The sequence below is a fragment of the Rhea pennata genome, chromosome 6 (genome assembly GCF_028389875.1).
Source record: "Rhea pennata isolate bPtePen1 chromosome 6, bPtePen1.pri, whole genome shotgun sequence".
Taxonomy (NCBI): Eukaryota; Metazoa; Chordata; class Aves; order Rheiformes; family Rheidae; genus Rhea; species Rhea pennata.
In genome coordinates this window covers 35,753,294-35,775,894 of record NC_084668.1, presented here as the reverse complement: position 1 = coordinate 35,775,894, position 22,601 = coordinate 35,753,294, and the positions used below count along the sequence as shown (strand labels likewise).

The 22,601-nt window shown below is 39.8% G+C and overlaps 1 protein-coding gene across 4 annotated transcripts in view; it reads left to right on the top strand.

Annotated features, from left to right (window-relative positions):
• Window positions 1-22,601, top strand: part of PARD3B (par-3 family cell polarity regulator beta) — a 417,558-nt gene that overhangs the window by 239,220 nt on the left and 155,737 nt on the right. For all 4 annotated transcript variants that reach the window (XR_009958854.1, XM_062579370.1, XM_062579372.1 and 1 more), the window contains exon 16: window positions 9,438-9,482. Coding sequence is in view for 3 of the 4 variants with exons in the window: in XM_062579370.1 (XP_062435354.1) it covers window positions 9,438-9,482 (45 nt within the window). In the remaining variant the exon portion in view is untranslated. The remainder of the gene's footprint in view (window positions 1-9,437; window positions 9,483-22,601) is intronic.

The following is a 22,601-nucleotide window of genomic DNA, read 5'->3' as shown; positions in this document are numbered from 1 at the left end:
GGATGTAGTTTTTTTTCTTTAAAACCAAATGTTTTTTGAATCAAGTGTCTCCACAGATGTGGAGAGACACAATCAGTCTTTGAGGTTACGACGTCTAGAAATCACTTGGGTCTTTCTAGACCTAAACTCTATAGAAAAAAAAAAAAGAAGTAGTAGTATAATACAGGGCATGAGAATGAAATCTGTACTACTATCCACTTACAAACCAGTCTACCTTGAAACACATATAATCCATTCATTGAATTCATAGGATAACAAAAGCCTGGATTATAAAATGGGATAACGCAGATAACAGAAAACGCTGGACATAAGAGATCTGATAATTCAGATATTGCTACAGTTTGGGGACCTGATGACAAAATAGTACACTCATGAATGTAGGAAGCAAATGAAATTATGTTGTGACAATCTTCGCAGCTTTGATGAGGGTTGGTATATACACAAGAAGCAGATCTGATGAGTAAAGACTGGTCTGTAACTACATAATCAATTTTCAATTCTATGTATTTTAGTCCCAGAAGCATTTGAGTGCTTTGTTTTCTAGTCATATGTTTATAAAATAAAAATGATGATTATTATTATAAATTACTGTACTTAATAATATCAGGAAATAAGGAAGAGTGATCAAATGGTATGCAATATTGTTAGTATGTAGCATCTATTTATCCTTATCACTCAACAAAGCATATCTTGCAATGATGGGAACTTGGCACATGCAGCAAATGTTGTAGGTTACTTCCCAGTAGTAATATATGGTTTGGTTTATTGATTCTTGGTGGATTTCTCTGTTATTGATTGGACAGCTAGGAAGGACCAGCTTGTGAACCACCATTTCTCATTATATAGGCTGGGCTTCAGGCTGCCATACAAGTGCCGTAAGTCATATAAACTGAGAGAAGACATCTTAATTGCTGAGTTCACAAACAATATGAATCCAAAAATGACATTTTCTGAAGATGGTGTATTTCAAGAACTCTAGTTATTTGTAGATCACTTAATTTTTGCATTCATGCAATTTAAAAAAAAAAATCAGTGGTGTATCTGGAAACATTATTGTTGTGGAAATTTGAAAAAATAGGCAAAGGCTGCTATACTGGTAGTGTGGTATTTTCTTTCGTTTTGCAGGTGTGAGCAGAACGCTATCTCATATGTGCAAGTGTCTTTGCACCATGACTCTGTATGCTGCGGGAGTGTTTGCGGGGTGCCTGGTTTCCCTGCTTTAGCATCGCTGGCTTAACGGGATGTGCCAAAGCTTCTCAAAACTTACTGCTTCGTTCAGAGCAATGGAGCATCGCTACAAGGCTTAGTGTTCTTCCTTGTGCTGAGACAGGACTTCTTGGATCACTTTTACAGTTCATACCATGTGTCTTATGGTATAACTTTGCTTTGGTTTGTTTAATTTTGCTTTGAGCTAGTGACAGAGGAGCACAGTGACCCCCTTTCTTCACTGGGCATGGCACCTGACGCCTCTATTCAACGGCAGTTTTTTGTTAGCAATGATAGTGCTTGATATGTTAGCAAAGACAAGGCATCTCCTTATGCCTTGCTTTCAAGAGTGTTCATCTAGGGCCAGCCAAAGTCTGACTTGGACTGCACTGATTAGATCACGCTGTTTGCCAAGTTTGGGCTTGTGCTTATAGCGTAGTGTTAAAAATGAGCAAAACACATTCAGAAATGGTAGAAACAAATGTATTGTTGTGCCTTCCTGCTTTGCAAATAAGGAATACCTTTTTTCTGAAATGTAATGGTAGCTAAAAACGAGGAAGAGGAAATCAATGGCTTCTGTACAAGTCATCACAGGGATGATTTTTTTTTCCTTTCCTTTAACTACCTTCTATATACACACATTTTTCTATACATTACCATGGTCCTGTAGAAAATAGCTTCTATATAATAATTCATTAAAATTCATTTTCAGTAGTTTTTCTTCTTTCTGTAAACTGTATTAAAAAGGTAATTTTCATGGTGAATGAATGGAAATATGGGTATTTTTAATGTTGTACTGGAAGGTGAAGATCAACATTCTCTAAAAATAAGAAAGTGGGATGAGGAAAGGTGTTCTATTATTTATCTCTGGCACCCTTATTTTTCATAAATCCGTGTACGTGTTAGGACAGATTTAGACTATGCGTAAATGTACTGTAAAAAATACAACCATAGGAAGCATATTCAAAACATGAAAGTGTGGCTTGTTTTAACCTGAAGAAAGATGAAATTGAATCATATGAGTGTATAGCAGTTTTGTAGTGTATCAATTCAGGCAATGTGTTGTGTAGATTTACCTTCAGGGATGTTGGTATAAAATAACCCATGACCACTCTCCCAAGATATTGCTCAGCTCCCCCTTTCTTTCCCCATAAAAAACAAAAATCCACAGATCTTAACTGATTAAGCTTTACGGTCTAAAGAAATGGAGCTGTCCTTTACTTGATTCTAAAAGCAAGTGAAATATTATTTGCTAAAATATCATTAGATGTACTCAGAGTCCCTTAACCTTGAGGCGTGTTTAGTAGAGCTGCCAGCCAACTTCAGTTATGTATTTAGGAGTAATTATCAAGTGAATATGCTAAGATGTGAGGTGTGTAGTGTACTGCAAGAAAGGCAGTATATAACCAACTGTTCAGTTCTTTGATAATTAGATGCATTAGATTTAAAGGCACCTCAAAACAAAGAGAAAACAGGGTTTATAGAAGGAAGTGGAAGGTGCAGTCAAGGTGCTATTAGCTGTTACCTTCTTGGGTTGCTCTGAAACAGATTGTCCCTTTTCTGAGCATGATTCTAGATATTGTCATAAATATCTCAAAACGTAACCAACTGAGGGCCAAACAGAGCTAATAGAAGTTGTTCTTCATTTTTGAACAGTGTTCCAATACACATGCAATCAAAAGGATATATTTTGAGATGGTCCTTAATGAGTGTTAATGGTGTTAGTAGGACAAAAAGTTGCTTAATATTTTGAAATCATTGCTTTGTTGACCATGGTATGTATGGAATATGTTGCTTTGAGTTGAAACTGACTTTAAAACCACTTTCAGAAGCCGGGTAGGTTCATTAGAGCATTAATGAGGAAACTGAGAAGAAGATAGCTCAGTATTCGAATAGACCTCTCAATGTTATTGGCTTACAGCAGTAATTTGACAAATAATCCCTTGAAGAGGACTTTTTAAACCAAAAAAGTCATGGATTTAGGGAAAATTGTAACGTATATTGCTGTAACTGTCTTGGGGGATCAGGGGCCAGGGGACATTTTAAAATTCATCCAGCTCATGTCATGAGTAACTTTCTATTACTGGCAAATTAAATGTGAATTTTCTGAGGCCACTTCGCAGAATAATTTTTTAGATATGAGCACTACATGTACTTCTCGTCATTTAAATAACTTTCTAATTTTTGCTTGTAAGATCCCCAAGTAGGGAATGAAACAAAATGAATTATTAAGTGATAGAAGTATGATAGGGCTGACTTGCAGATGAGATAGCTTTATTCTGTATGAAAGGGAAGGCTTTTACCAAGGCAGTCTCCCATACTCTGCTCTACACCCAACTTGCATTGACACTGTGGAAGGGGAAGTGAGCTGTGGCGTAAGGGCAGAAGCAGGCAGGAAGGAACGTCAACTTTTTCAACCGATTTTGTAGAAACCTCTTAATGTTCAAGGCAGCATGTGGTGGAGCAGCCTGGGAGCAGACAGATGAGCTGTAATAGTGATCAGGGAAAATAGTAACGCATAGGTGAGGTGGTAGTTTCTTTGACTGCTTTAGCAAAGCTGAAGCAAGTTGATCTATTAATGCACTTAGACTATTAAAGTGTTAGGGGAAGAAAATAGTAATTATGTTAATGTATAGCTACTATGAGAAAGTACAGATGATAATGAAGTCTCAATTTCAAGTCAGTTTTAAGAGCACTTTGTTTGAAAATCTGTTCCCTATCAACGTTTTCAACTAGTGAATGACAGATTAGATTAGGAACTTGTGGTTTAACCCTCGGAGCTGGGAAGAAGTGCTAATGACATGCAGGAGACGCCTGGCAGGGAACTGGCTCCGTTTTAGCCCTGTACGCTATCAGTGCAGCAGAGGTGAGAGAGAATTAGAGAAGACAACAAAAGTGTAAAAGAAGAGGTGATGGACTCTATTAGCAGTGTAAGCTTCAAGAATGAGGAGTTGTTGTGCCATGAGAAGAAAGCAAAGATATTTGTGTTGGCTCTGAAATTGTAAAGCAATTCTGTTTTCTGCCAAGAGAAAAGCTTCCATTTAAATATAGATGTGACCAGTGGACAGCACCAACGGGCTGCTGATTCTTACACAACAAATAGTAGTAACAGCAGGTGCAAGCTTAGGCGCTCTTACTGTCATTCCCACGTGCTGACACACAAGGCACGTGCCTTGGGGACCTTCTCTGAGAGCAACTGAATTGAAATACTAAATCAAATCTTACAAAATTGTTCTGAAAAATCAAATTGGAGAAAACCTTGTAGAGGTGAGATAAAGAACCCAGAATCTTGCTTTAGACCCAGTTTTTTCCTGACTCTGAATGTGCTGAGCAGAGCATCCCGATCTGGAAATTGTTTACCTTAGTTACTACCTATGCAAGGTAGCGTTGGTAGTACCTTGCGAGCTTTCTGGTGGTCTTCCTGCTTTTCAGCATTGAAGTAAGCAGGAATCTATCAAGGATTCATAATCGTTCAAGAATGACTTGGTGGTGGATAACCAGGAGACCCCGGCACTGGAGAGCCCAGCCCCTTCTGCCCCTTCCCCTTCTGTCACTGGGAGGAGGAGGGAGGGATTTACTGGAGGGGAAAGAAGATTTTAAGTCTATGAGACTTTATTCTTGCTAATGCACAGCTTATTGCTCCTGCAGATATTGGTATAAAAGCCTGAGGTCTTTGTACACAGTACTATAGGGAAGAATGAAAATAGCTAGCAGCATTTTCTAAATAGTAGTTGCGAGCCAGCATTTGACACACAGTCTGTGAGTAATTTATGCCACTCCTAGATGGGGAAACACTTCAGCAAGGAAATAAAAGCTGCAGGAGAATTATGTCATTGACACTATCATTGACTAAAATTAATGGATGATGCTGTGCCTTCATTATGCTGAAAGGGCTGTGTAAGGATACAATCCATCTGGAAAACCAGTGACCAGTTTGTTGCCTTGCTTTATTTTCATGTGTTTTTACCACACAAACTAGCTTAGATTCTAAAAAGTACATAAACCTCCACTGTGTATGTGGTTCAGGAATACAGCCCTTGCTAATTCATTAGCCTGTATTAGGTTTTATATTGAGCTTCCTACAGACAGATAATGCTACTGGAAGATTAGTTTTCTAGAAAATTTCCCAATGTTTTAGGCTGTCTCCTAATCTCTAATTTAGTATAATTTTAATCAGCTTGCTGCTTTTCTGAGTACAGAACTGCAGTTGGTCTTCAAAAGCATGTGTCAGTTTGTCCAGCAGTAACACTGACTTTCACACACTTAGATTCTAAGTAGCTATTGGGCAATGTACAAAATTAATCATTCAAAAAAGAGGCATCAAGTTGAACAGTAGTACCCCGTGTCTGGTGTATAATAGTAACCCCATTGTTTGGGGGAAAAATAGTGTAATGGTGCAGAATTGAGATGAAAAAAAAGGAGGGAGATTGATTATCAATATTAGCAAAAGCATTGATTTATGCTTATCTAAACAACAGTTGGGAACTAGTTTATTGACCTTTAAGGAAACTTGGGTTGTAGTTAGAGAGAGCAAACTCCTTCTGAGCCAATGCAGAAGAGTGATTGTGTGCTAATCCATGGAATATTATGCAGCTGAAATAAAATGCCTGCCTTGATTGCCTTGACAAGGGCATGGAAATCAAAATCAAAAATCACATCAAAAAATGGCATGGAAGGAATATGGGTGCCTTGTGGTTGCTTCTACTGTTGCTGGATAATATTTCTTAGCTGCTTAAAGCAAAACAGCACTCTAGAATATTACCTTAAGAAAGTCTAATACATCTGAGTATTAATGCTATAGAGGGTTTTGTTTGTTTGTTTTTTACTTTTTGTTATGGTTGATGGCATAATAAAAAGGGTAGTATCAGTTGTTTGCTTTCAACTGGAGAGATTTGTGTGTTTTAATAATAATTGATCTTTCATAATCAGTGGTCTTGCTAGCTTCCCAAATGTCCGTGCTTTTATTAAGTAGCTGTAGAACTTGTATTTCAGCAATTATTTCAAGTGCAGATAATGAATACATAATTGGCTTCTTTGGTGAAAATGCAGCTCCTAAATTAAGTAAGTTACTTTGAAATATCTAGCATGATTTATACTAGCAAACTGTGATCACTTCATGAACTAACATGCCCTGGGGTTCTGGGGACATCTCATACGTGTGAAGTATTTGTTTAATTTTTAACTTAACCTTTTTGGTTTTTCAGCATGTTTACTCCTCTGCACTGATCCTGATTGCAGTTGTTTGCTTGAGCTTTGTTTACTGTCCCCAAATTATTTAATACCTTTTTTTGTTATTTTGAAATGTATTGCATTTAACAGTTCTACCTCAAGAATAGATTTCATAATATTCCCAGTAAAAATATCTACAGTTAAAATTTTGGACTGTAGATGCTTTTCTGATATATTCCAGTCTGGCACTGAGTGTTCCCTAGTGTGATTCTCTTGAGCTGCAGTTTTTTGTAGTTAGTTGCAAAGTAATTACTTTTTGATGTTGCAATATAAAAATAATTGTAAATTTTTTTTTAGTTGAGTTTTAAGGGCAGAGGATATTTTTTTTCCCCAGTTAAAACCTTTCAGATGCATTTCTGCATAGATAGAGCAGCAGCAGCAGTTGGATCTTAGAAATTTCCAATTAGTCCTTGTCGATAATAAGGAATGGTACTTTTTGTTTAAAAGGCTAAAGCAAGATAACCAGCAAAATACTATTTTTGTCGTAACTCAATAACATGCTGAATGACAGTATTTTCAAATATTGCTTTGCAGAGTGAGGGATCTTGTATACTTCCTAAGGGAACTCTCCTGTCACAGAGTCTTCAACTTTGGCGTATAGAGAGTTTGGCAGATTCAGGGAAATGAGTAGTTGTCTCCTGCTCTTCCCTCCTCTTCCCCTGGTTCACATAGGAAAGGGGCTACTGATTAGCGGCTGCTTCATCCAGCAAGGAGGTACGCGCCCCTCCTCTGCGCTGCAAGGGAAGGCGGCCACCCCAGGAGTCGCTGCCGAACCGTGAGACCCCATGAAACAGAAATTACCCCGCTCCTTGCCCGGATTGCGTGCGTTTGTCATGCATGTGCGTGGATGGCAGGATGGCAGGGAGGAGAAACGTTGGCTCTAACTTTAATCTCAAACTTTAACTTTTGCATTTCCTTTCTTTGGGTGTGTGTTTAAACTCGTAATGCTTTGTATTTGGTAACTTGGAACTTTGTATTCTGGTAAGATTATTTTTCATTTTCTAATCGTTTTACTCTGCCATTTTTGCTTCCAGTATTAAAATCTAATTCTTGTGTGTGTGGCTGGTGTGTAAAGTATGGTTAAGTTAAATGGATTTATCCCTTTTAATAATGTAAAACTTAGTCTCAGGCAAACCCAGTCATCAGCGTAGGTTTTAAAAAATGCTATGAACCTTGGTATCTTTTTTTTTTTTTAAGCTCCTATGTACTGTAACATAACCTGCTTCAAGTAATTACCATATATTATAGCAGTTGCCATTAGTGACTGCTATAATTAAGGTTGCAAATCAGTTTCCATTATAATCCTGTGTTTTCACACAATCATAACTTGTCAAAACATTAACCTTTGGGTCTAAAGTTTGCCATGTTTTTTCTGCTTAGAGGTAGATTTAAGGGAGAAGAAGGAGGAAAAGAGTTTGAATCATCTTTTTAACAAATCCTTTTCTAGTCATTTTGAGTTCTAGGATCAGTTAAACTGCAAAGTGAGAAGATAAACAGTTATCATCTCTAGAGAGTGCAGAAACCTAGAAAAAGGGGTAAAGGACAAAGAGTACAGAACCAGCTTGCATTTAGCGATTTTGACTAGCAGCAACAGTACTTGTTTTGCAGTATCTCTGCATAACATTGCCAGCATTATTAGTAATGCTGTATAGCATCTGTGTCCCACAACATAATTAAACTACATCAGATTTACTGATGAGAAAATGCCAGACAATCAGATTACAAAGGTGGAGAAGTGATACACGGGTCAGTGGTGGGTTCGCATTTCTTCTTGTGGATTCCAGTCCTGAATCTGATGCTGTTTTTTGGGAAAACACTTCCAGAATTTATTTCTTTGGTTTCCCATCTGCACAACTGGGATGATGTATTTCACCCTGTCCTAGAGATGTAAGCATCAAAGTGAAGCAGGGAGGCCAATATAAGAATATACTTACTCATAAACTTATTTCCCAGTAGTAGCAGCTAAATCTCAGTAACTACTGCACAGCTTTTTCCTTGATAGAAATAACGCTTTGCTGTACCATTGCAGATAACTGTGTAGATACACTTTTTTTATGGTGACCACTATATAAAGCTTGTATAAGTTCTCATTTATAGTATTATTGATATGACTCTCAATTTACTGCATCATATAAAGAGATCATATTTTAAGGTGTAACACAGGGGAGTACTTGGGCAGGGAGAATGAGGAACAAGCTTTCAACCCTAACATTCATTTTCTTGTGCTTGTTTTATCATCCCTAACATTATATTAACACTGTTTTTTTGCATAGAATTCATTTTAAGAAATGGTGATTGGTTCTTCCACTCAGCCTTCTGGGAAAGTGTTTTAATTAGTTTCTTGAGATATATGATAATAAACTGAAGTACCGTTGCTAAAGAAAAATCACAATTTTTGTTCCATTGAGAAATGGCTCCTCCATTAGTCTGTCTGCAAACTGTTAATACTGTACACATCTTTCTTCATAAGATGTTGTGAGGTACAACACAGGTGTGATTTACACATAAAATAAATCATAACATAAAAAGCACAAGCCTTCCAAAAGAACATCTTTTGGGAGCCCTCATTGTCTGCAGAGAGCCCTGTGAGTCAGGGAGATGTCTTGCACATGGGAAGGTTTCCACATCTGGATTCTTTTTGCCAACTGAGGCCTTTGATCTGAAAATGTTACAACTCTCCTATGCCCCGTGATTTGACTGGCAAGATGAGTTATTTACAAATGCAATTGCTCTTCTGACATCTCAGTTTTGAGTGTATAAGTGCGAGGTCCTGATCTGTAACCCTTGAGGACTGCTGGTAGTCCTTCTATTGGCTTCAGTGGACTTTGATTCAGGTATTTGGACTTTGAAGCACCCTGGGTGGATTAGGGAAAAAAGGCCCTTTACAAACGATTACAATTTAAAGATTTAAGACCCTGTGTCTGAAATATTTTGACAGTGTTTCAAAGGCTTATGAATTTAAATGAATTTCTGATCTTTGTGTCTTTTCTTTTATTCCCCAGTGGCAGATGAAAGCAAAGTTAGTTCATTGGCTGGACGCACATCAGGTAAGCTGTTCTTCTATTTGGAGAAAGAGCAAGTAACTTGAAAGCAGTATGGGCAGTAAATGGAACCGTCTTACAGAAACTGTGGTAACTAAAAGCATTGCAAATTAAGGCATTACTTTGCATGCTCTGCCTCCAACTTCCACAATGATGGATTGGGGATTGCTTTTGCTTGGCAGTGTATGCAGCTGAGTCATTTGCAGATAGAGCTGTTTTCTTTTTCTTTTTTTTTTTTTTTTTTAATATAAGTGTTGGAAATTGAAGAAGATGAGAGTTCGAGAGTTCAAGTAAGTAGGAGAGAAAATACGCAATGTCTCCTGGACTGTGAAAACTTAAACCATGTAAAAATAAAAAAAAAAAAAACGCGTTTTTTTCTTTTTGCTCTGAGTTCCACTTTCATTGTCAGAAATATTAAAGATAACACTATAAAAAGGTATGTCATTCTTATCTGTAGAAGATTTTTCTTTCAGTGCAGTTCTGCAGTAGAAATATATTTGTTTTCTCTTAAACTTTTCAGTCCATAGCAATAAAAATTTATATTTGGCAATACTACTATCATTGCTGCAGCTACTTATTAAAGAAGTTCTGCAAACCTCACCATGGTACTGTACAACTTGCAACTCTCATATTAAAAGAACTTACAAGAAAATGTCACAGAAGATGGTAAATTTTGACAAGCCAGAGCTAACATGACATCAGAAACCTTGAAAAATTTTAGTAAATGTCAGCTATTCAGCAATTTCTCCTAATCTGTGTTAGAAAACCCTGAAATTCCAGGCTGCCTCTTGTTGTGTAATCACAATCATGTTGCCTTTTTCCACCCTTTTGATAGAACTAAAAAGCTGAATGCATGTAAAGAGAGGTGAACTATTAGATTTCTGATGGCTTGTGGTATTCCTACTCTGTACAGCTGGGTGTTCTCTTTAGTTCTGTTATCTTGTAGTTCTTTGGTGTGGATTTTCCTTATCTGAAGACCTTTTCCTGAACTTAAAGTAGACAAATTCTTTTAAAATTCTTCTGGCTTCTTTCCTAAGTCTGTGATCCTCTTGTATTCTCTTTTTGAATTGAGGGGTAGTTCGTATGTCTTGCAACATTATTGCTCCTGGGAGAAGAACTTCTTTCAATTTTGTCTTTGGGATGTGAAAGCATCCAAGAAGTGATCTTGTCAACTAGGAAAAGCTATGGATGTTGTACCTGTGTGTGTTTTCTTCTGTGCAGAAAAATAACTATAAACATTGCATTCAATTTTCTAAAGATTAGTGGAAGTTGCTCCTTTCAAAGAATCTTGGAAGAAAACAACTCCTTGGCAATCAGTTGTTATATATATATATGATAAACCATATATTATAATTTAGCAGCATTATGATTTCTTCTGCAGGCTTATCTAGATTCTTGAAAACAGTGTCTTTCAAATTTTTTTCAATTTGAAGACCGTTGAATGTTTTATATGAAAACATGGACCCATGCTTACTGAACGTAAGTTTGCTTACTTTATCCTTTGTAGACCTCCTGGGGTAGCTGACATCTATGTTCAGAGACCAGGAATTGAAAGTATGTGGTCAAGAGATCATCTAAAGATAAATACAAAGATCCTGTAGATTGTTTTTATTTTCTTTCTTTCTTTTCTTCTGGAGTAAAAGCAAAAGTACATACTGGCTACTTCTGAGAAGGGCTGGAGTATAAATGATTTCTTTCAGTTCCATCTGCTCCAAATATTGGTCAAATGTTGAAAAGTGTTCATGAAGTGGGGTTGGGTTTTTTCATCATCATCTCCTCCTCACCCATCCATGTTCTAAAGTACCATTTAACATTTCCTTACCCTTCATAATAGAAATAAAGCTACTGTTTCAGCTTTCTTATTGCTCCATTCAAGTATTTATTTTAAAGATCTATTCAAGAACAGGAAGCTCTTTCTCTAGTCCCTCTTTACTATATACTTTTTGGAATTATTTATTGTATCCTCATCTTGCTGACATTCTGTCACATCAGAGAACTCTTGTTTTAACATTTTCCATTGTGCTGCCTTCTCCTATCAATACCTTTTATAAGAATGTGTTAAGGGAGACATTGCAGCCTCTTCTGCTGGGAGCAAAACACTGTTATTTTCTCATTACAGAAAGAAGAGTTTCCACCCTATTCCAGACTTCAGGAAATTAAACATATTTCTCTACAGAATTAATTATCACCTACTGACAATCAATGCAATTATCCCTTCTCTCCTTCAACATGACTTGCTCTACGAAATACACAGTTGAGTAATTCTCTCTAGGGAAATATCCTTTCTGTTCCTTCTGGGGCAGTGGCTCTTCTAGCATTTAGGCTCACCTTTTGGCATAGCTACTGTATCCCTAGCTTATCTGCATGTTACTGAACAGCAGCAGGAGTGGTGACATGTATTCATTTCAAGGAGAAGAAATCTGGAAAAGTTTTATCACATTTCTGTAGAAGACCAAGGCATTAGGAGGATCTGTAGCTGTAGCCACATCTCTCTGTCTTCTTATATATTGCATCCACAAACAAAAGTTCAATTTTTTTCTTCTAAAAAAAAAGAAATAGTTTGGTTTTTAGAAACATTTTTGGACACATTCTGAACTGTAAGTGTGTCCTATTGGAAGATGACCAGAGAAATGTTTCTGTATTTCACTCTCAGAAACGTAGGAGAAATGCGTCTGTACATTCTGATTCTCATCACTGGCCTGTCCTTTTAGAGGATACAGACTCATGCAGAGCTCAACTTTGTCCTTAGTGTCGCAGATGTTCTCCACCATACTATTGGCAAAAGCCTTCAGTACTGTGTTAATGTGGCCTGCTCAGCCGCCTCTAGAAAAAGCCAGACTTCAGAAAGCATGGGTGTATGGCAGCCTCTCTTGCTGCAGGAGCTCCAAGGAGAATTTTCTGCCCGCAAGCTCCCTCTCTGCTTAGCTGTGCAGTGTTCGCATTCCCGAAACTCAGTCTCAGGGATGAGAATTAAGAACTTGATGAGTGGTGCCTCTATCTCAAAGCAGAGAAGGGGCTGGAAAACTTACAGGGATGGAAAACCAGGGAACATTAGCTCATTTTTTCATGAACTGTTAGCTTTTTAGAAAACCAATTAAAGGAGATCTAGGAGGATACCCTTCATAGGGAAGGGAAGTCTATTTTACATCAGTTGTAACCTGATTTATATCACCTATTGAAATCTAGTACCAAATTCTTTGCAACTATTTTTATTTTTTTCCCTTAAATTCTTTCTTTTTCTTCTGATTTACTGCTTAGAACACTTTTAATATGTATTGACTCTCTGCTGAGTTCTCTGCTGACACAGCTCTTTCTGATGATGCAGTGCTGGAGAAAAAACTGATGAGTTTTTCTTTATGAGCTCTGACATATTAATTAGCAAAATGGGCAAAAAAGCTTTCCTATTTTTATTTTAATGTCACTAGACTATGCTTTTGGCTGGGGTTATGTTTGGAGATGATTTCGAGAGAAGATGAGCTGAAGATCTTGTCCTCTTGCCAGCTGCTGTGAGGAGCACAGGGCTGGGCTGTGGATTGGCCCTGGCAAGATTGAATGAGATAGCGGTAGCTCTGTTACCAAGTTGAGTATTTAGCTGCTTTAAATTAATGCTATATGGCTAGAGTTAAGGAGAGGACCCGGGCGGGGAAAGGCCCACAGGGATAGTTTAAGGGATGATTCTGGAGCAGTTGTGCACTTTACTGGTACTTCTGATGACAGCACGGTTAACTGGTTATGGGTAAGCCTGTAGGTAGGATTAGCATTCAAGGAAAGAAGACCTGAAGACATAGGTTTATAGCCAAACTCTGTCAGGTTGAGAAGAGCTTTTTGCGGGGTTGTATGTGTCATAGAATCAGTAAGGTTGGAAAGGACCTCTGGAGATGATCTAGTCCAACCTCCCTGCTCAGCAGGGTCACCTAGAGCATGTTAGACAGGGTTAGAGTATGGAGAGGCACCCTTGCCTTCTCCTGCCTATTGCTAAACCCATGGTTACCTTTGTAGATGCAGTAAGTTCATGGGACACTAAGGTTGTGCCTCTAAAAGTAAACTAAACATCACTCTTGGCTTTAAAATTGAGTGGCAAAGGATAGTTCCTGTCTGTGCTCTGAATGTTTGTTGCAGGATGGCTGCAGGCTGCCTCTGGAGGCTGTGCCTGGCATGGGCCAACTCCTGGACCACTTTGAGGAAGTGGAACCATTTGTGGGTGCAGAAGAGCCACAGGCTGTTATAACACTTTTGTAGCATAGGTGATTGCAGTCTAGTAACCTCAGTGATGTCTGGCTGCTGCTAAATTTACAAATAAAAACATAACCTATGATTTCAAGAATTCAGTCTTTGCAGGAACAGGATGGAATCTAGTGTGGGCAGAATGCAGTGTGTTAGAGACTCTTCGGGTAAAACTGAGTAGTTGCCAGGCTAAGCTTAGTGCTGCAATTCGAGTTCTGACTTAGACTGAAGGGCAGGCAAGACTGGATAACTCTTCTCTTTAAACTGGGTCCTCTGAAATTTGTGGAGCTAGAGGTACAGCAGCAAAATCCACTGGTCTGTGCAAGCTGATGTTACACAAAAGGCTTTCTTTTAATCTAGGATTTTGTTGGGGTTACTAATGGGGACAGGAATAAAGCAGAGACTAAAGAAGACTTATATGGTGGTCGCTACTAGGGCTGTTTGGATAAAATGAGACCAGTGTCAGTTGTAGCAAGTCTGGCTTCTGTTACACTTGATCTCCAGGTAACACAGTTTTATCAGAAGTGTATAGAGAAGTGGCATTCTCCTCTCCTCATGGCAGATCACATAATTTTATTCAACAAACCTTCTCACAGGTGTAATGTCATTAAAGTTCAGCTTTTCAGAGGAGGCATTGGATGGGTTCATACAGATTTCAGTAGTAACTAGACTCATCCCCATCACAGTCAAAAAGATTCATGTAGACTGCTGAGCTGCCTGGCGTGGGAAAGTGAAGTGCCTGTCCAAACAAGGACCTTGCCTCTGTTAACTGGAAGTGTGTGGCATATAGAATCTGACGCTCATCTCAGAGAGGAAGAAAAGGTTGATTTTAGTTCATTTTATTTCTGTTTGATAATATGTGTATAATACCTTGCTGTGTCAGTCATTCTTGAAAGTGAGAGTGAAGACTTGCCTACTTTGCAGGCTGCAGTACAGCACAGAAATACCAACCTGCCTCTCAATAGGGTAGTTTGAGTAATGGAGACAAGCAAACTGTGGCAACATGGGGAACTGTGCAAGGTAATTTTCCCTTAATTCATCCGATGTGGAGCTCTGCGTTGTTTTGGTTTGACTGACATAAAAGCTAATGCAAGTATCTTTATACGGTAGTGGAGTCCATGGTGTTACCCATAAGCCAGGTCACTTTGAGCCTTGAAACTATGGAGTTATGCCTGATGATTTATTGCTGGGAATAGTTTAAAGATTTTCATGCTTGTATTACTACCTTTTAGACTTCTCTTTCAGGATGATTTTTATTTATTTAACTCTATTAAACTTTAATTATGCTTCTCCAACCAAAATGTTTCTTTGACTATAGAGTTCTAAAGAACTTGTTATTAACTGAGACTCTATGTTGGCACTACAGTCAGGAAACCAAAAAATAAGTTTCCTTGTATTTTTCCTGTATGTCACTGGTACAGTTAATGTTTTCTTCTATAATTATGATTGGTAATGTCTGGCGTTAAAAGTGTTGCACTGAATCTGTTGCATAGCTGTGGGCTATAAGGATTTCTCTTCCAGCAGTTTAAATGCATAATTTTCATTGAATCTCTGCCTATTACTTTTATTTCTTTTCTTCAAACACAGTCTGTCTGATGAATCTAGCATGGTACATTAATTTACTTAGTACCCTATGCCAGTATGGATTTACTACCCTTTCCTTAGTGGACTTCATTTTTTAAGTACTTGTGTAATGGCTTCTGTGTTATGGATTGTTCCTGCTCTAACCATCCACACTGCTTAGAGCTGGAGGGGGCAGGAAGGGGGCAGGAAGTTCAGCAGTGCCAAGTTGTACAACAACCAAAATTGCGCTGTGATGAAGCCTTGGGACAGGACAGCGCTGTAATGACCTGCAGGCCTGCGGGGTTCTAGCAGTGGAAATCCCCCAGACTAAGTCCTGGGCCTCCTGCTTTCATGAGCTGACTCTTAAAAAGCAGTACTAAGAAATACACTCTTTTAAATTGATCTAGTATTGAGAGTGCTAGATACAAGTTGTGAATATTTGATTGGAAAAATATTTGTCTGTTGTATTGTATTTTTTCCTGTCAGAGATGGGAAAGTGTATTGAAATGAGATGGAAACAAAATTGGAACACTTGTCAAGTTCTAGTATTTTCAGATTTAGCCAGAGAAGCTCAGACTTGGACATTCCAGGTATTGATTTTTTTTAAAAAAAGGCTATTAAAAATGGGACTGATGAAGCAATATCTCTTTTTCTTCTATCAAATTGTATGTACTTCTGCATGAGGAGTTAGATTTTTTTTCACTGACTCAGGAAGAGGAAGGCTGGACACTTAGCAGCTCCTGTGCTTCAAGCAAGCAGTCTGAATTAACCAATCTGGCTGTATCACTGGATTTGAGTGACATGCGCTGTGTTGTTCCGCGCCTTCCCGAGTGCGGGCTGGCCTCTTTGTGGCCAGCCCTGCCTCCCCAGCAGCGCTTCCAGGTGACCTGGGTAGGTGGTTGTCCTCTGTGGATAAAGCTGGAAAACAAGCTGTCACTTTTGCTCTCAGAAAGGGACTATTTTATGCCCCCAATAACAATAACTCACCAGCTGTAACTCTACTTTTGACAGCTTTTTTTTTGGTTTTGAAGGCTTTATTAGCTGTGTGATGATGATCATTGTGACCCCTTTTATGTTAGGCCCTGAGAAAGCCAGCTGTTGATAAAATCCCATGCTTGAGGGAGCAGTTTGGTATTATGTTGCTGAGCAAAATGCTTGCTGTTGCTGAAAGATGCGGTCCTAGACACCTCCTGTCCTCAGCTGCCAGTTCCCATCCCTTCCTTTGTGCAGCTCCCAGGGCTTGACGAGTGAGATGGTCAAGAGAGATAAACCAGCCAAAAACTAGCACTGGGGGAGATGGGAAGTGAAAAGCACTGGGCTTTTCACCCTGCTGGAGTAAGACAAGCTCCACGACCAGACGGGCATGGGGCCTGTGCCCTCTCAGGGGCAGCTGGCCACCGGGTCAGCCAGTCTGCCATGTCAAACCATATCCTTATTAAAGTCAAATGTCAAACTTGCATTGGTTTTAGAAAGACTAGTATTTGATTTGTCATGAGTAAAATTACTTTCTTAGTGGCAGAAACAGGGAGTTAGAAAAAAAAGAAAAGAAAAGAAAGAGGCAATAAGCCTCTACAAACTGAAGAGGAGCATCACTGTTGTCTCATCCTTGAATTGCAAGAATCTGTCCTTAAAAGCAAACTTGCAAGAGAAACATGTCTCTCCCAATGTCTTTGTGTGAAGTTTAGGATTTATAGCAGTGCTGAATGCAGAATAATTATGGCATGGTTGGAAATCCAAAGGCCCAAATATAAAATCCCAGCCACAAACCTTTGGTAGGGTTTATTTCAGTCCAGGTGATCACAGAAAGTTGCTGGACTTGAGAGCAAAACACCCTGCAAAGGCTTGGGTTAAGGGAAGTGTTAACTTTCAAAGCTTTAATTTCACTATCTCACCCAGCAAATGCAAATTTTCTGTACTACAAAAGTAACGTGGGTGTAATAAAACCTAGTTCCAGCAATGAAAGCCCTTTTATTGCCACATTTTAAGGACAAAAGTGCAGGTACACATACTGAAAAGCTCTGGGCAGCTTTGGTTTCTCTGTGAAGGAAGCTTGTGCCCTAAAAATGTGCCAAAGAAACAGATATTTCAGCATGCTCCGAGTGAAGGGAAACGGAGGAGTTCCTCCAGACAGGACCCATGTACAGCTCTCCTCTGAGTGCCCAGTGAGGCGAATGTCTGCCAAGGCTGCAACATTTGGTTTGTTAGAGCAAGATGCTGGAGAGTGATTCTGGGTGCCAGGAATGCCTCTTCTCTTACAAGTGGGTAAACCTGGAAAGGGAAATCCACATGGCGGTAATGATGGTCTTTTCTTGGAGAAGGCCTGGTCTGGCAGATAGCCAAGCTGCAGTCTTCAAACGCAAACAGCAGAGATTTACTTCCTTCCCATCAAGTCTCAGCAATAGGGGAATTGCACATTACCCAGTGTGGGTTGTTAGCATCCAGGGACTGCAAAGCCAGCAGCCTCTTCCCTCCTTGTGTGCTCCTCGCTCTAGGAGCAAAGGGGCAGCAGCTTTCTTTAATGTGACCTGGGGAATTTCGTGCTTGGATATTATCTAACCTTATAGCTGCTTTAGGATACAGAAGTGGGAAAAGTGACCACAGGAAGAAAAAAATCTACCACACAAGAATTTTTCCAGCCAAGATACTCGTATACCCATGTTTTTTCTACCTCTTTTTTTTCTTTTTTTTTTCCTCTTTAATTTCCTGAAGTGATTCAGGACACATTACTATATTAACTGAAGTTCGTGGTTGTGTTTTAATGTTCGCACTTCATAATTCGCTATTTCTTCTGCTGGTCAGCATTACTGAATATCTCTCTGTGTAGAATTCAGTGAAGCAAGTCAAGAGAGTATTAAAAAAAAAAGAATATTTAGGAGTATAACATTAAATAAAAGTGCAGACTTGTAATAGCTATCATGAAAGCATTAATTTCCTATACAGCCTACTAGTATTTGAATTGAATTGTGGGCAGTGGTCTGAAGGGGAGACATGTCTGCCAAGGTGTTACCTGCTGCAGGCTGAAATTCTCCAGCAAGTGGTGCGGTGTTGGTACAAGTAATCATTGGTAGGCTGTTTGAGACATGTATTTTGTTGCTGAGAACTGATGATGCTTTTTCTTGTGATCATGCCTCTGTTCACAGCTTGCCACATTTCACATCTTTGCTGAAAGTTTCTGCTTTTGGTTGAAGCTTTCTGCACCTCACTTTCCAGGTTTTTTCTAACATGAGTTGGGAGAACTTTTAAATATGGTGGATATGTCTGTATGAGCAGTGCTAAATCAGGCAGAAATAAAGAGATAGCTCTGAAAGAAGAGGCAGTAAAACTGCATTAGGCTGGTGTCCCAGCCAAGGTAATAGGCATTGCCCTTCTGCAGAGGTGGTTATTAGGACTGGAGAGCTTGGAGTCTCTTGTTCTTAGAACATTACGCTCAGGGCAACGATACGAACTGGTACTAAATTTCAAGTCATCGGAGATGACAAAATGTTAACCAGCAAGAGAACTGGTATTAGCCTTGTTCAGAGAATAGGAAATGGTAGGCTAGAAGTCTGAGGAATGTCAAGCCTATGTAAATTTGGCATGCTTTTTATTGGAACTGTGGAGATTTAAAGTAAGGCACAGCAGTCAGCAAAAAAAGTTTAATGTTTAAAATCCTGAGTACCTCTTCTGTTCATTTTTAAATGAGAGTGCCCCGCTGGTGATGGTGCCTGAACAGATGGTGCATGAAAGTACCTGTGTGACTGGTACTGAAACTTGTTTCCTCATGGAGCTTCCCCTGTCGCTCAGATGATAGTTGAAATCAGCCAGTGGATCCAGCAGGCCTCCTGTCCAGGGCCTTGCAGGCTCTTCAGGCATCAGCTCGCTTAGCTGGGGGCAGACTGGCTGAATCAGCTGCAGAAGGCAGCAAGAGTTGCTTCAGCCTGGATCTTCTGGACCTGAGGAGAGGGGGATGACATGGGTCTCACACCCCAGGCACAGTGTTCACTGCTCGGTGCCCTTAAAGCTGGTGTCATAGCCATCCTGCCTGTGGATTTGTGTCCCTGCAAGCAGCATCTGCACATTTTTAATCTGCACATTCATTTGTGGTGAATGGTCTGCAGATGTTCAGGAAAGACCTTCGGAGTATTAGATACAAGAAAACTGGCCATGGCCAGTGTTGGCAGCTACTGTGGTTTTTAGTTACTTGTGGTGACCAAAGAGACCAACAGCCACTACAGAGTGCCTCATTTCATTAATTCTTCCCCTCCAGGAGTTGGGCTTTTGCTGGGCATGACATTCAGTGCTGGCAGTGGGCATCCTGAAGACATTGGCGCCAAGGAGTTAATGAATTTGGACAACTTCCCAGATAATACATCTGCCCCCCTAACTCACCATTTGGAGTATGAGACACAGAAAAAAGAGAGGTGAACTGACTGAGCTCCTGACTGAAGAGGGAAAGGGGACAGATTTTTTTCTAATAGCCGCCTAGAAGTTAAAAATGACATGGCCTCACCCAGAAGAATTAGCTGTTGTTGTTTTTCACGTTGTAATTCCAAATGTTCTGAAGCTTGAACATAGACAGGGAACTATTTCATTATTCCCCACTTTCAAGGATTCTTCTCCTTCCTTTTTTATTTTGAAGTCCTCTCATGTTGCCATGTCAATAAGCAGGATTTTGAAGGTGGCTACCAGTAATTGATATTTCTAGTCCAGCTCACTTCTGGAATAATATCTTGTTATAGGGTTTATCTTTCATAACATTTGAAATAAGCTTTTATTATATAAAATAGGTTGCTGGTGCTATTTATTAATACACGTCTTTGTAATAAAAGCTGTGCACAGCAATGTGGTTCAGGAATTAACTCTGAAGAAAAGAATTACATTGTTATTTGTATGTCTCATGAAACAGTATTATTTTTAGTGAGTCTTTCAATACAGCAACACTACTTAGCACTTACCTACACAGCCCTCCAAAAGTACCGAGAATATCATCCCTAATCAAGTGCCCTACTGCAATGCTTTTTCTCCGACATAAGAGCAGAGCAGGAGAGGTTTTGCTGTACGTAGCACTGGCAGCCCAAATGGAAAGCATTTCATGTGAGAGTAGAAACCACTTCCTTGAGATATTGTCAAACGTCAGCAGGTTGTTTCCTCCTACTTCAAGCAATGGCACTGTGCTGTCTTTCCAAAACATCAGTTCCTCTGGTGTTTACCCCTTTATCTACCTGATGTCTTGATAGATGAAATTTCTCATTAGCTTTCATTTTGCTTGTTAAATATATCTCTTAATAATTCTTGCTTGTACATAGTTTGCTTTGAATTGATCTTTCCTGAATATCAGAAGGTCAGAACTGTGTGCAGGGCATTTGCCCCCTCTCTTCTGGAGATACCTTGCTTGCCACAGCCACAAATGCCTTAATGCTTTTTTTTTTTTTTTTAGTAGTGGTCTAGAAGTTAAAAATGGCATGGCCTCACATAAAAGATAGAGCTACTATTGTTTTTCATTTTGTAATAGGAGGTACTCACCAGTTCCCTTATGTTCTGAAGCCTGAATATAGACAGGGAAGTACTTTATAATTCTCCACTTTCAAGGATCCTCCCCCTTCCTTTTTTGTTTTGAAGTTCTCTCATGTTGCCATGTCAATAAGCAGTATTTTGAAGGTAGCTACAGCTGAGAGTGCGAGGTGCCCTCTCACTCAGCAGCTCACAGCTACATCAGAAATTTCTTTTTAGTCCCAAAGTGAGTCATCTTGTTCTTAATTCTCTTCTGCAGTCATCAGTTTCATTTATGTCATCCATTTATGTTCCCATCGTTGTCTGTGTTGTCACTGACTTCAGTCTTGGTGTCATCAGCAAGTGTCACAGCATCATGGAATAACTCCGACTAGAAGGAAGCGCCCTCAGCAGGCTCTGGTCCAGCCTTCTTCTCCAAGCAGGGTAGCTGGGAGATGAGGCCCAGTTAGTTGGGGCTTCATCCAGCTGGATCCTAACTGCTTACCCTAAAGAAGTTATTAGCATAACATCAGCTCCTTGTTGGTCCAGCTGTTACTTGGTGAAGAAATCATTAACTCGACCTTGCCATTATAGTAGAACTGTTTCTCTTCTCCAAATCTTGGAGATTAGTCTTGTGTAATAATGTATTTTGCAGTTATTTTTGTCTACAAGTAATAAGGATAATGATTCATACAGTAACCCTATGAGTGCACAGAAGATCCCTACTGATATGAGACTAAACTGATTTATTTATAGTTGGGGGGGTTGTTGTTTTGTTTTTTCTTTCAGGTACCTTAACTCATGCTGTGTTTTTTCCCCTTAGTCTGACGCCTATACTCAAGTTACCCTATATCTGATTCCTGCCCTTTTACTTCTTCATCTTCTGTTGTAAAACCCTCTCTCTGATTCTTTCCTTCTCTTCCAGCTGGCTCTTCTGTCTAAAAGAAGCCTTTGTGCATTGAGTATTGGTCTGGGAGCAAATCTGCGACATTGAAAGTTTCATCTTCTGGTTTTCACAGCTGTTAGCAGACTTGCCACAGTTATATTGATGGCCTTCAAGTCCAGATTTTTCTTTCTGTGAGTGTGTGAGAGGTGGAGGAAGGGGATGTATGTAAAGAAAATACCAACTGAGTTGTGCCTGTTTATAGTACAAGTTGTGCTCCGTTGGAATCTGTTGGAAAGAGGAATTTACATCATCTTTATTTCATGGAGCTCTTTTGGCCACTGTGCTGCCAATGTGGGCTGAGCCTGCTGTTCGGCTCGTGGTTTCCCCGCACCAGGTGAGCTGGCGGCACTCGGTCAGGCGTTGGGGCCCGCTGCTGGCCCTGCCTGTGCCCAGTCGAGCTCTTCTCCTCATGCTGAAGGCGGCTGCGTGCTTGGTGGGCTCAGGCTGGCAGCATGGAAAGGAGGCGTCGTGTCCCCGTGCAGATAGGCTAGAGACGCGGTGGTGAGCGCGCTGGAGAGTCGCGCTCTACGAACTGCCCGATTCAGGGATGCTCGTTTCTTAGGGCAGTATAGCATCGGCACCCTTCTTCTGCCCTGCTCGAAGCTTAGGTAGGGGGATCAGTTCCCTTCTGCGCTATTTGCCAAACCAGGCAAATCGGGGCACGAATGCGGCGCCAGGAGCTTGCACTGGCTGCTGAAGGGTGATTATGCTTACAGAGGTCCCAAACGGACCCCGTTAACTTGCTATGGCAGTTCTCAAGCCTCTCTCTACTGCAGGAGTGGTGCAGGGGACCCAGAACAGAGGAGCTGGCATTGATTTGCTTGGGATTTCTTTGTAATTACAATTTCTCTTGTATTGTCTGTGGTTGGCATAAATTTCTGTATTTAATAAAGTGGGTTTATTTATTTTTTTTAAGTTTACCA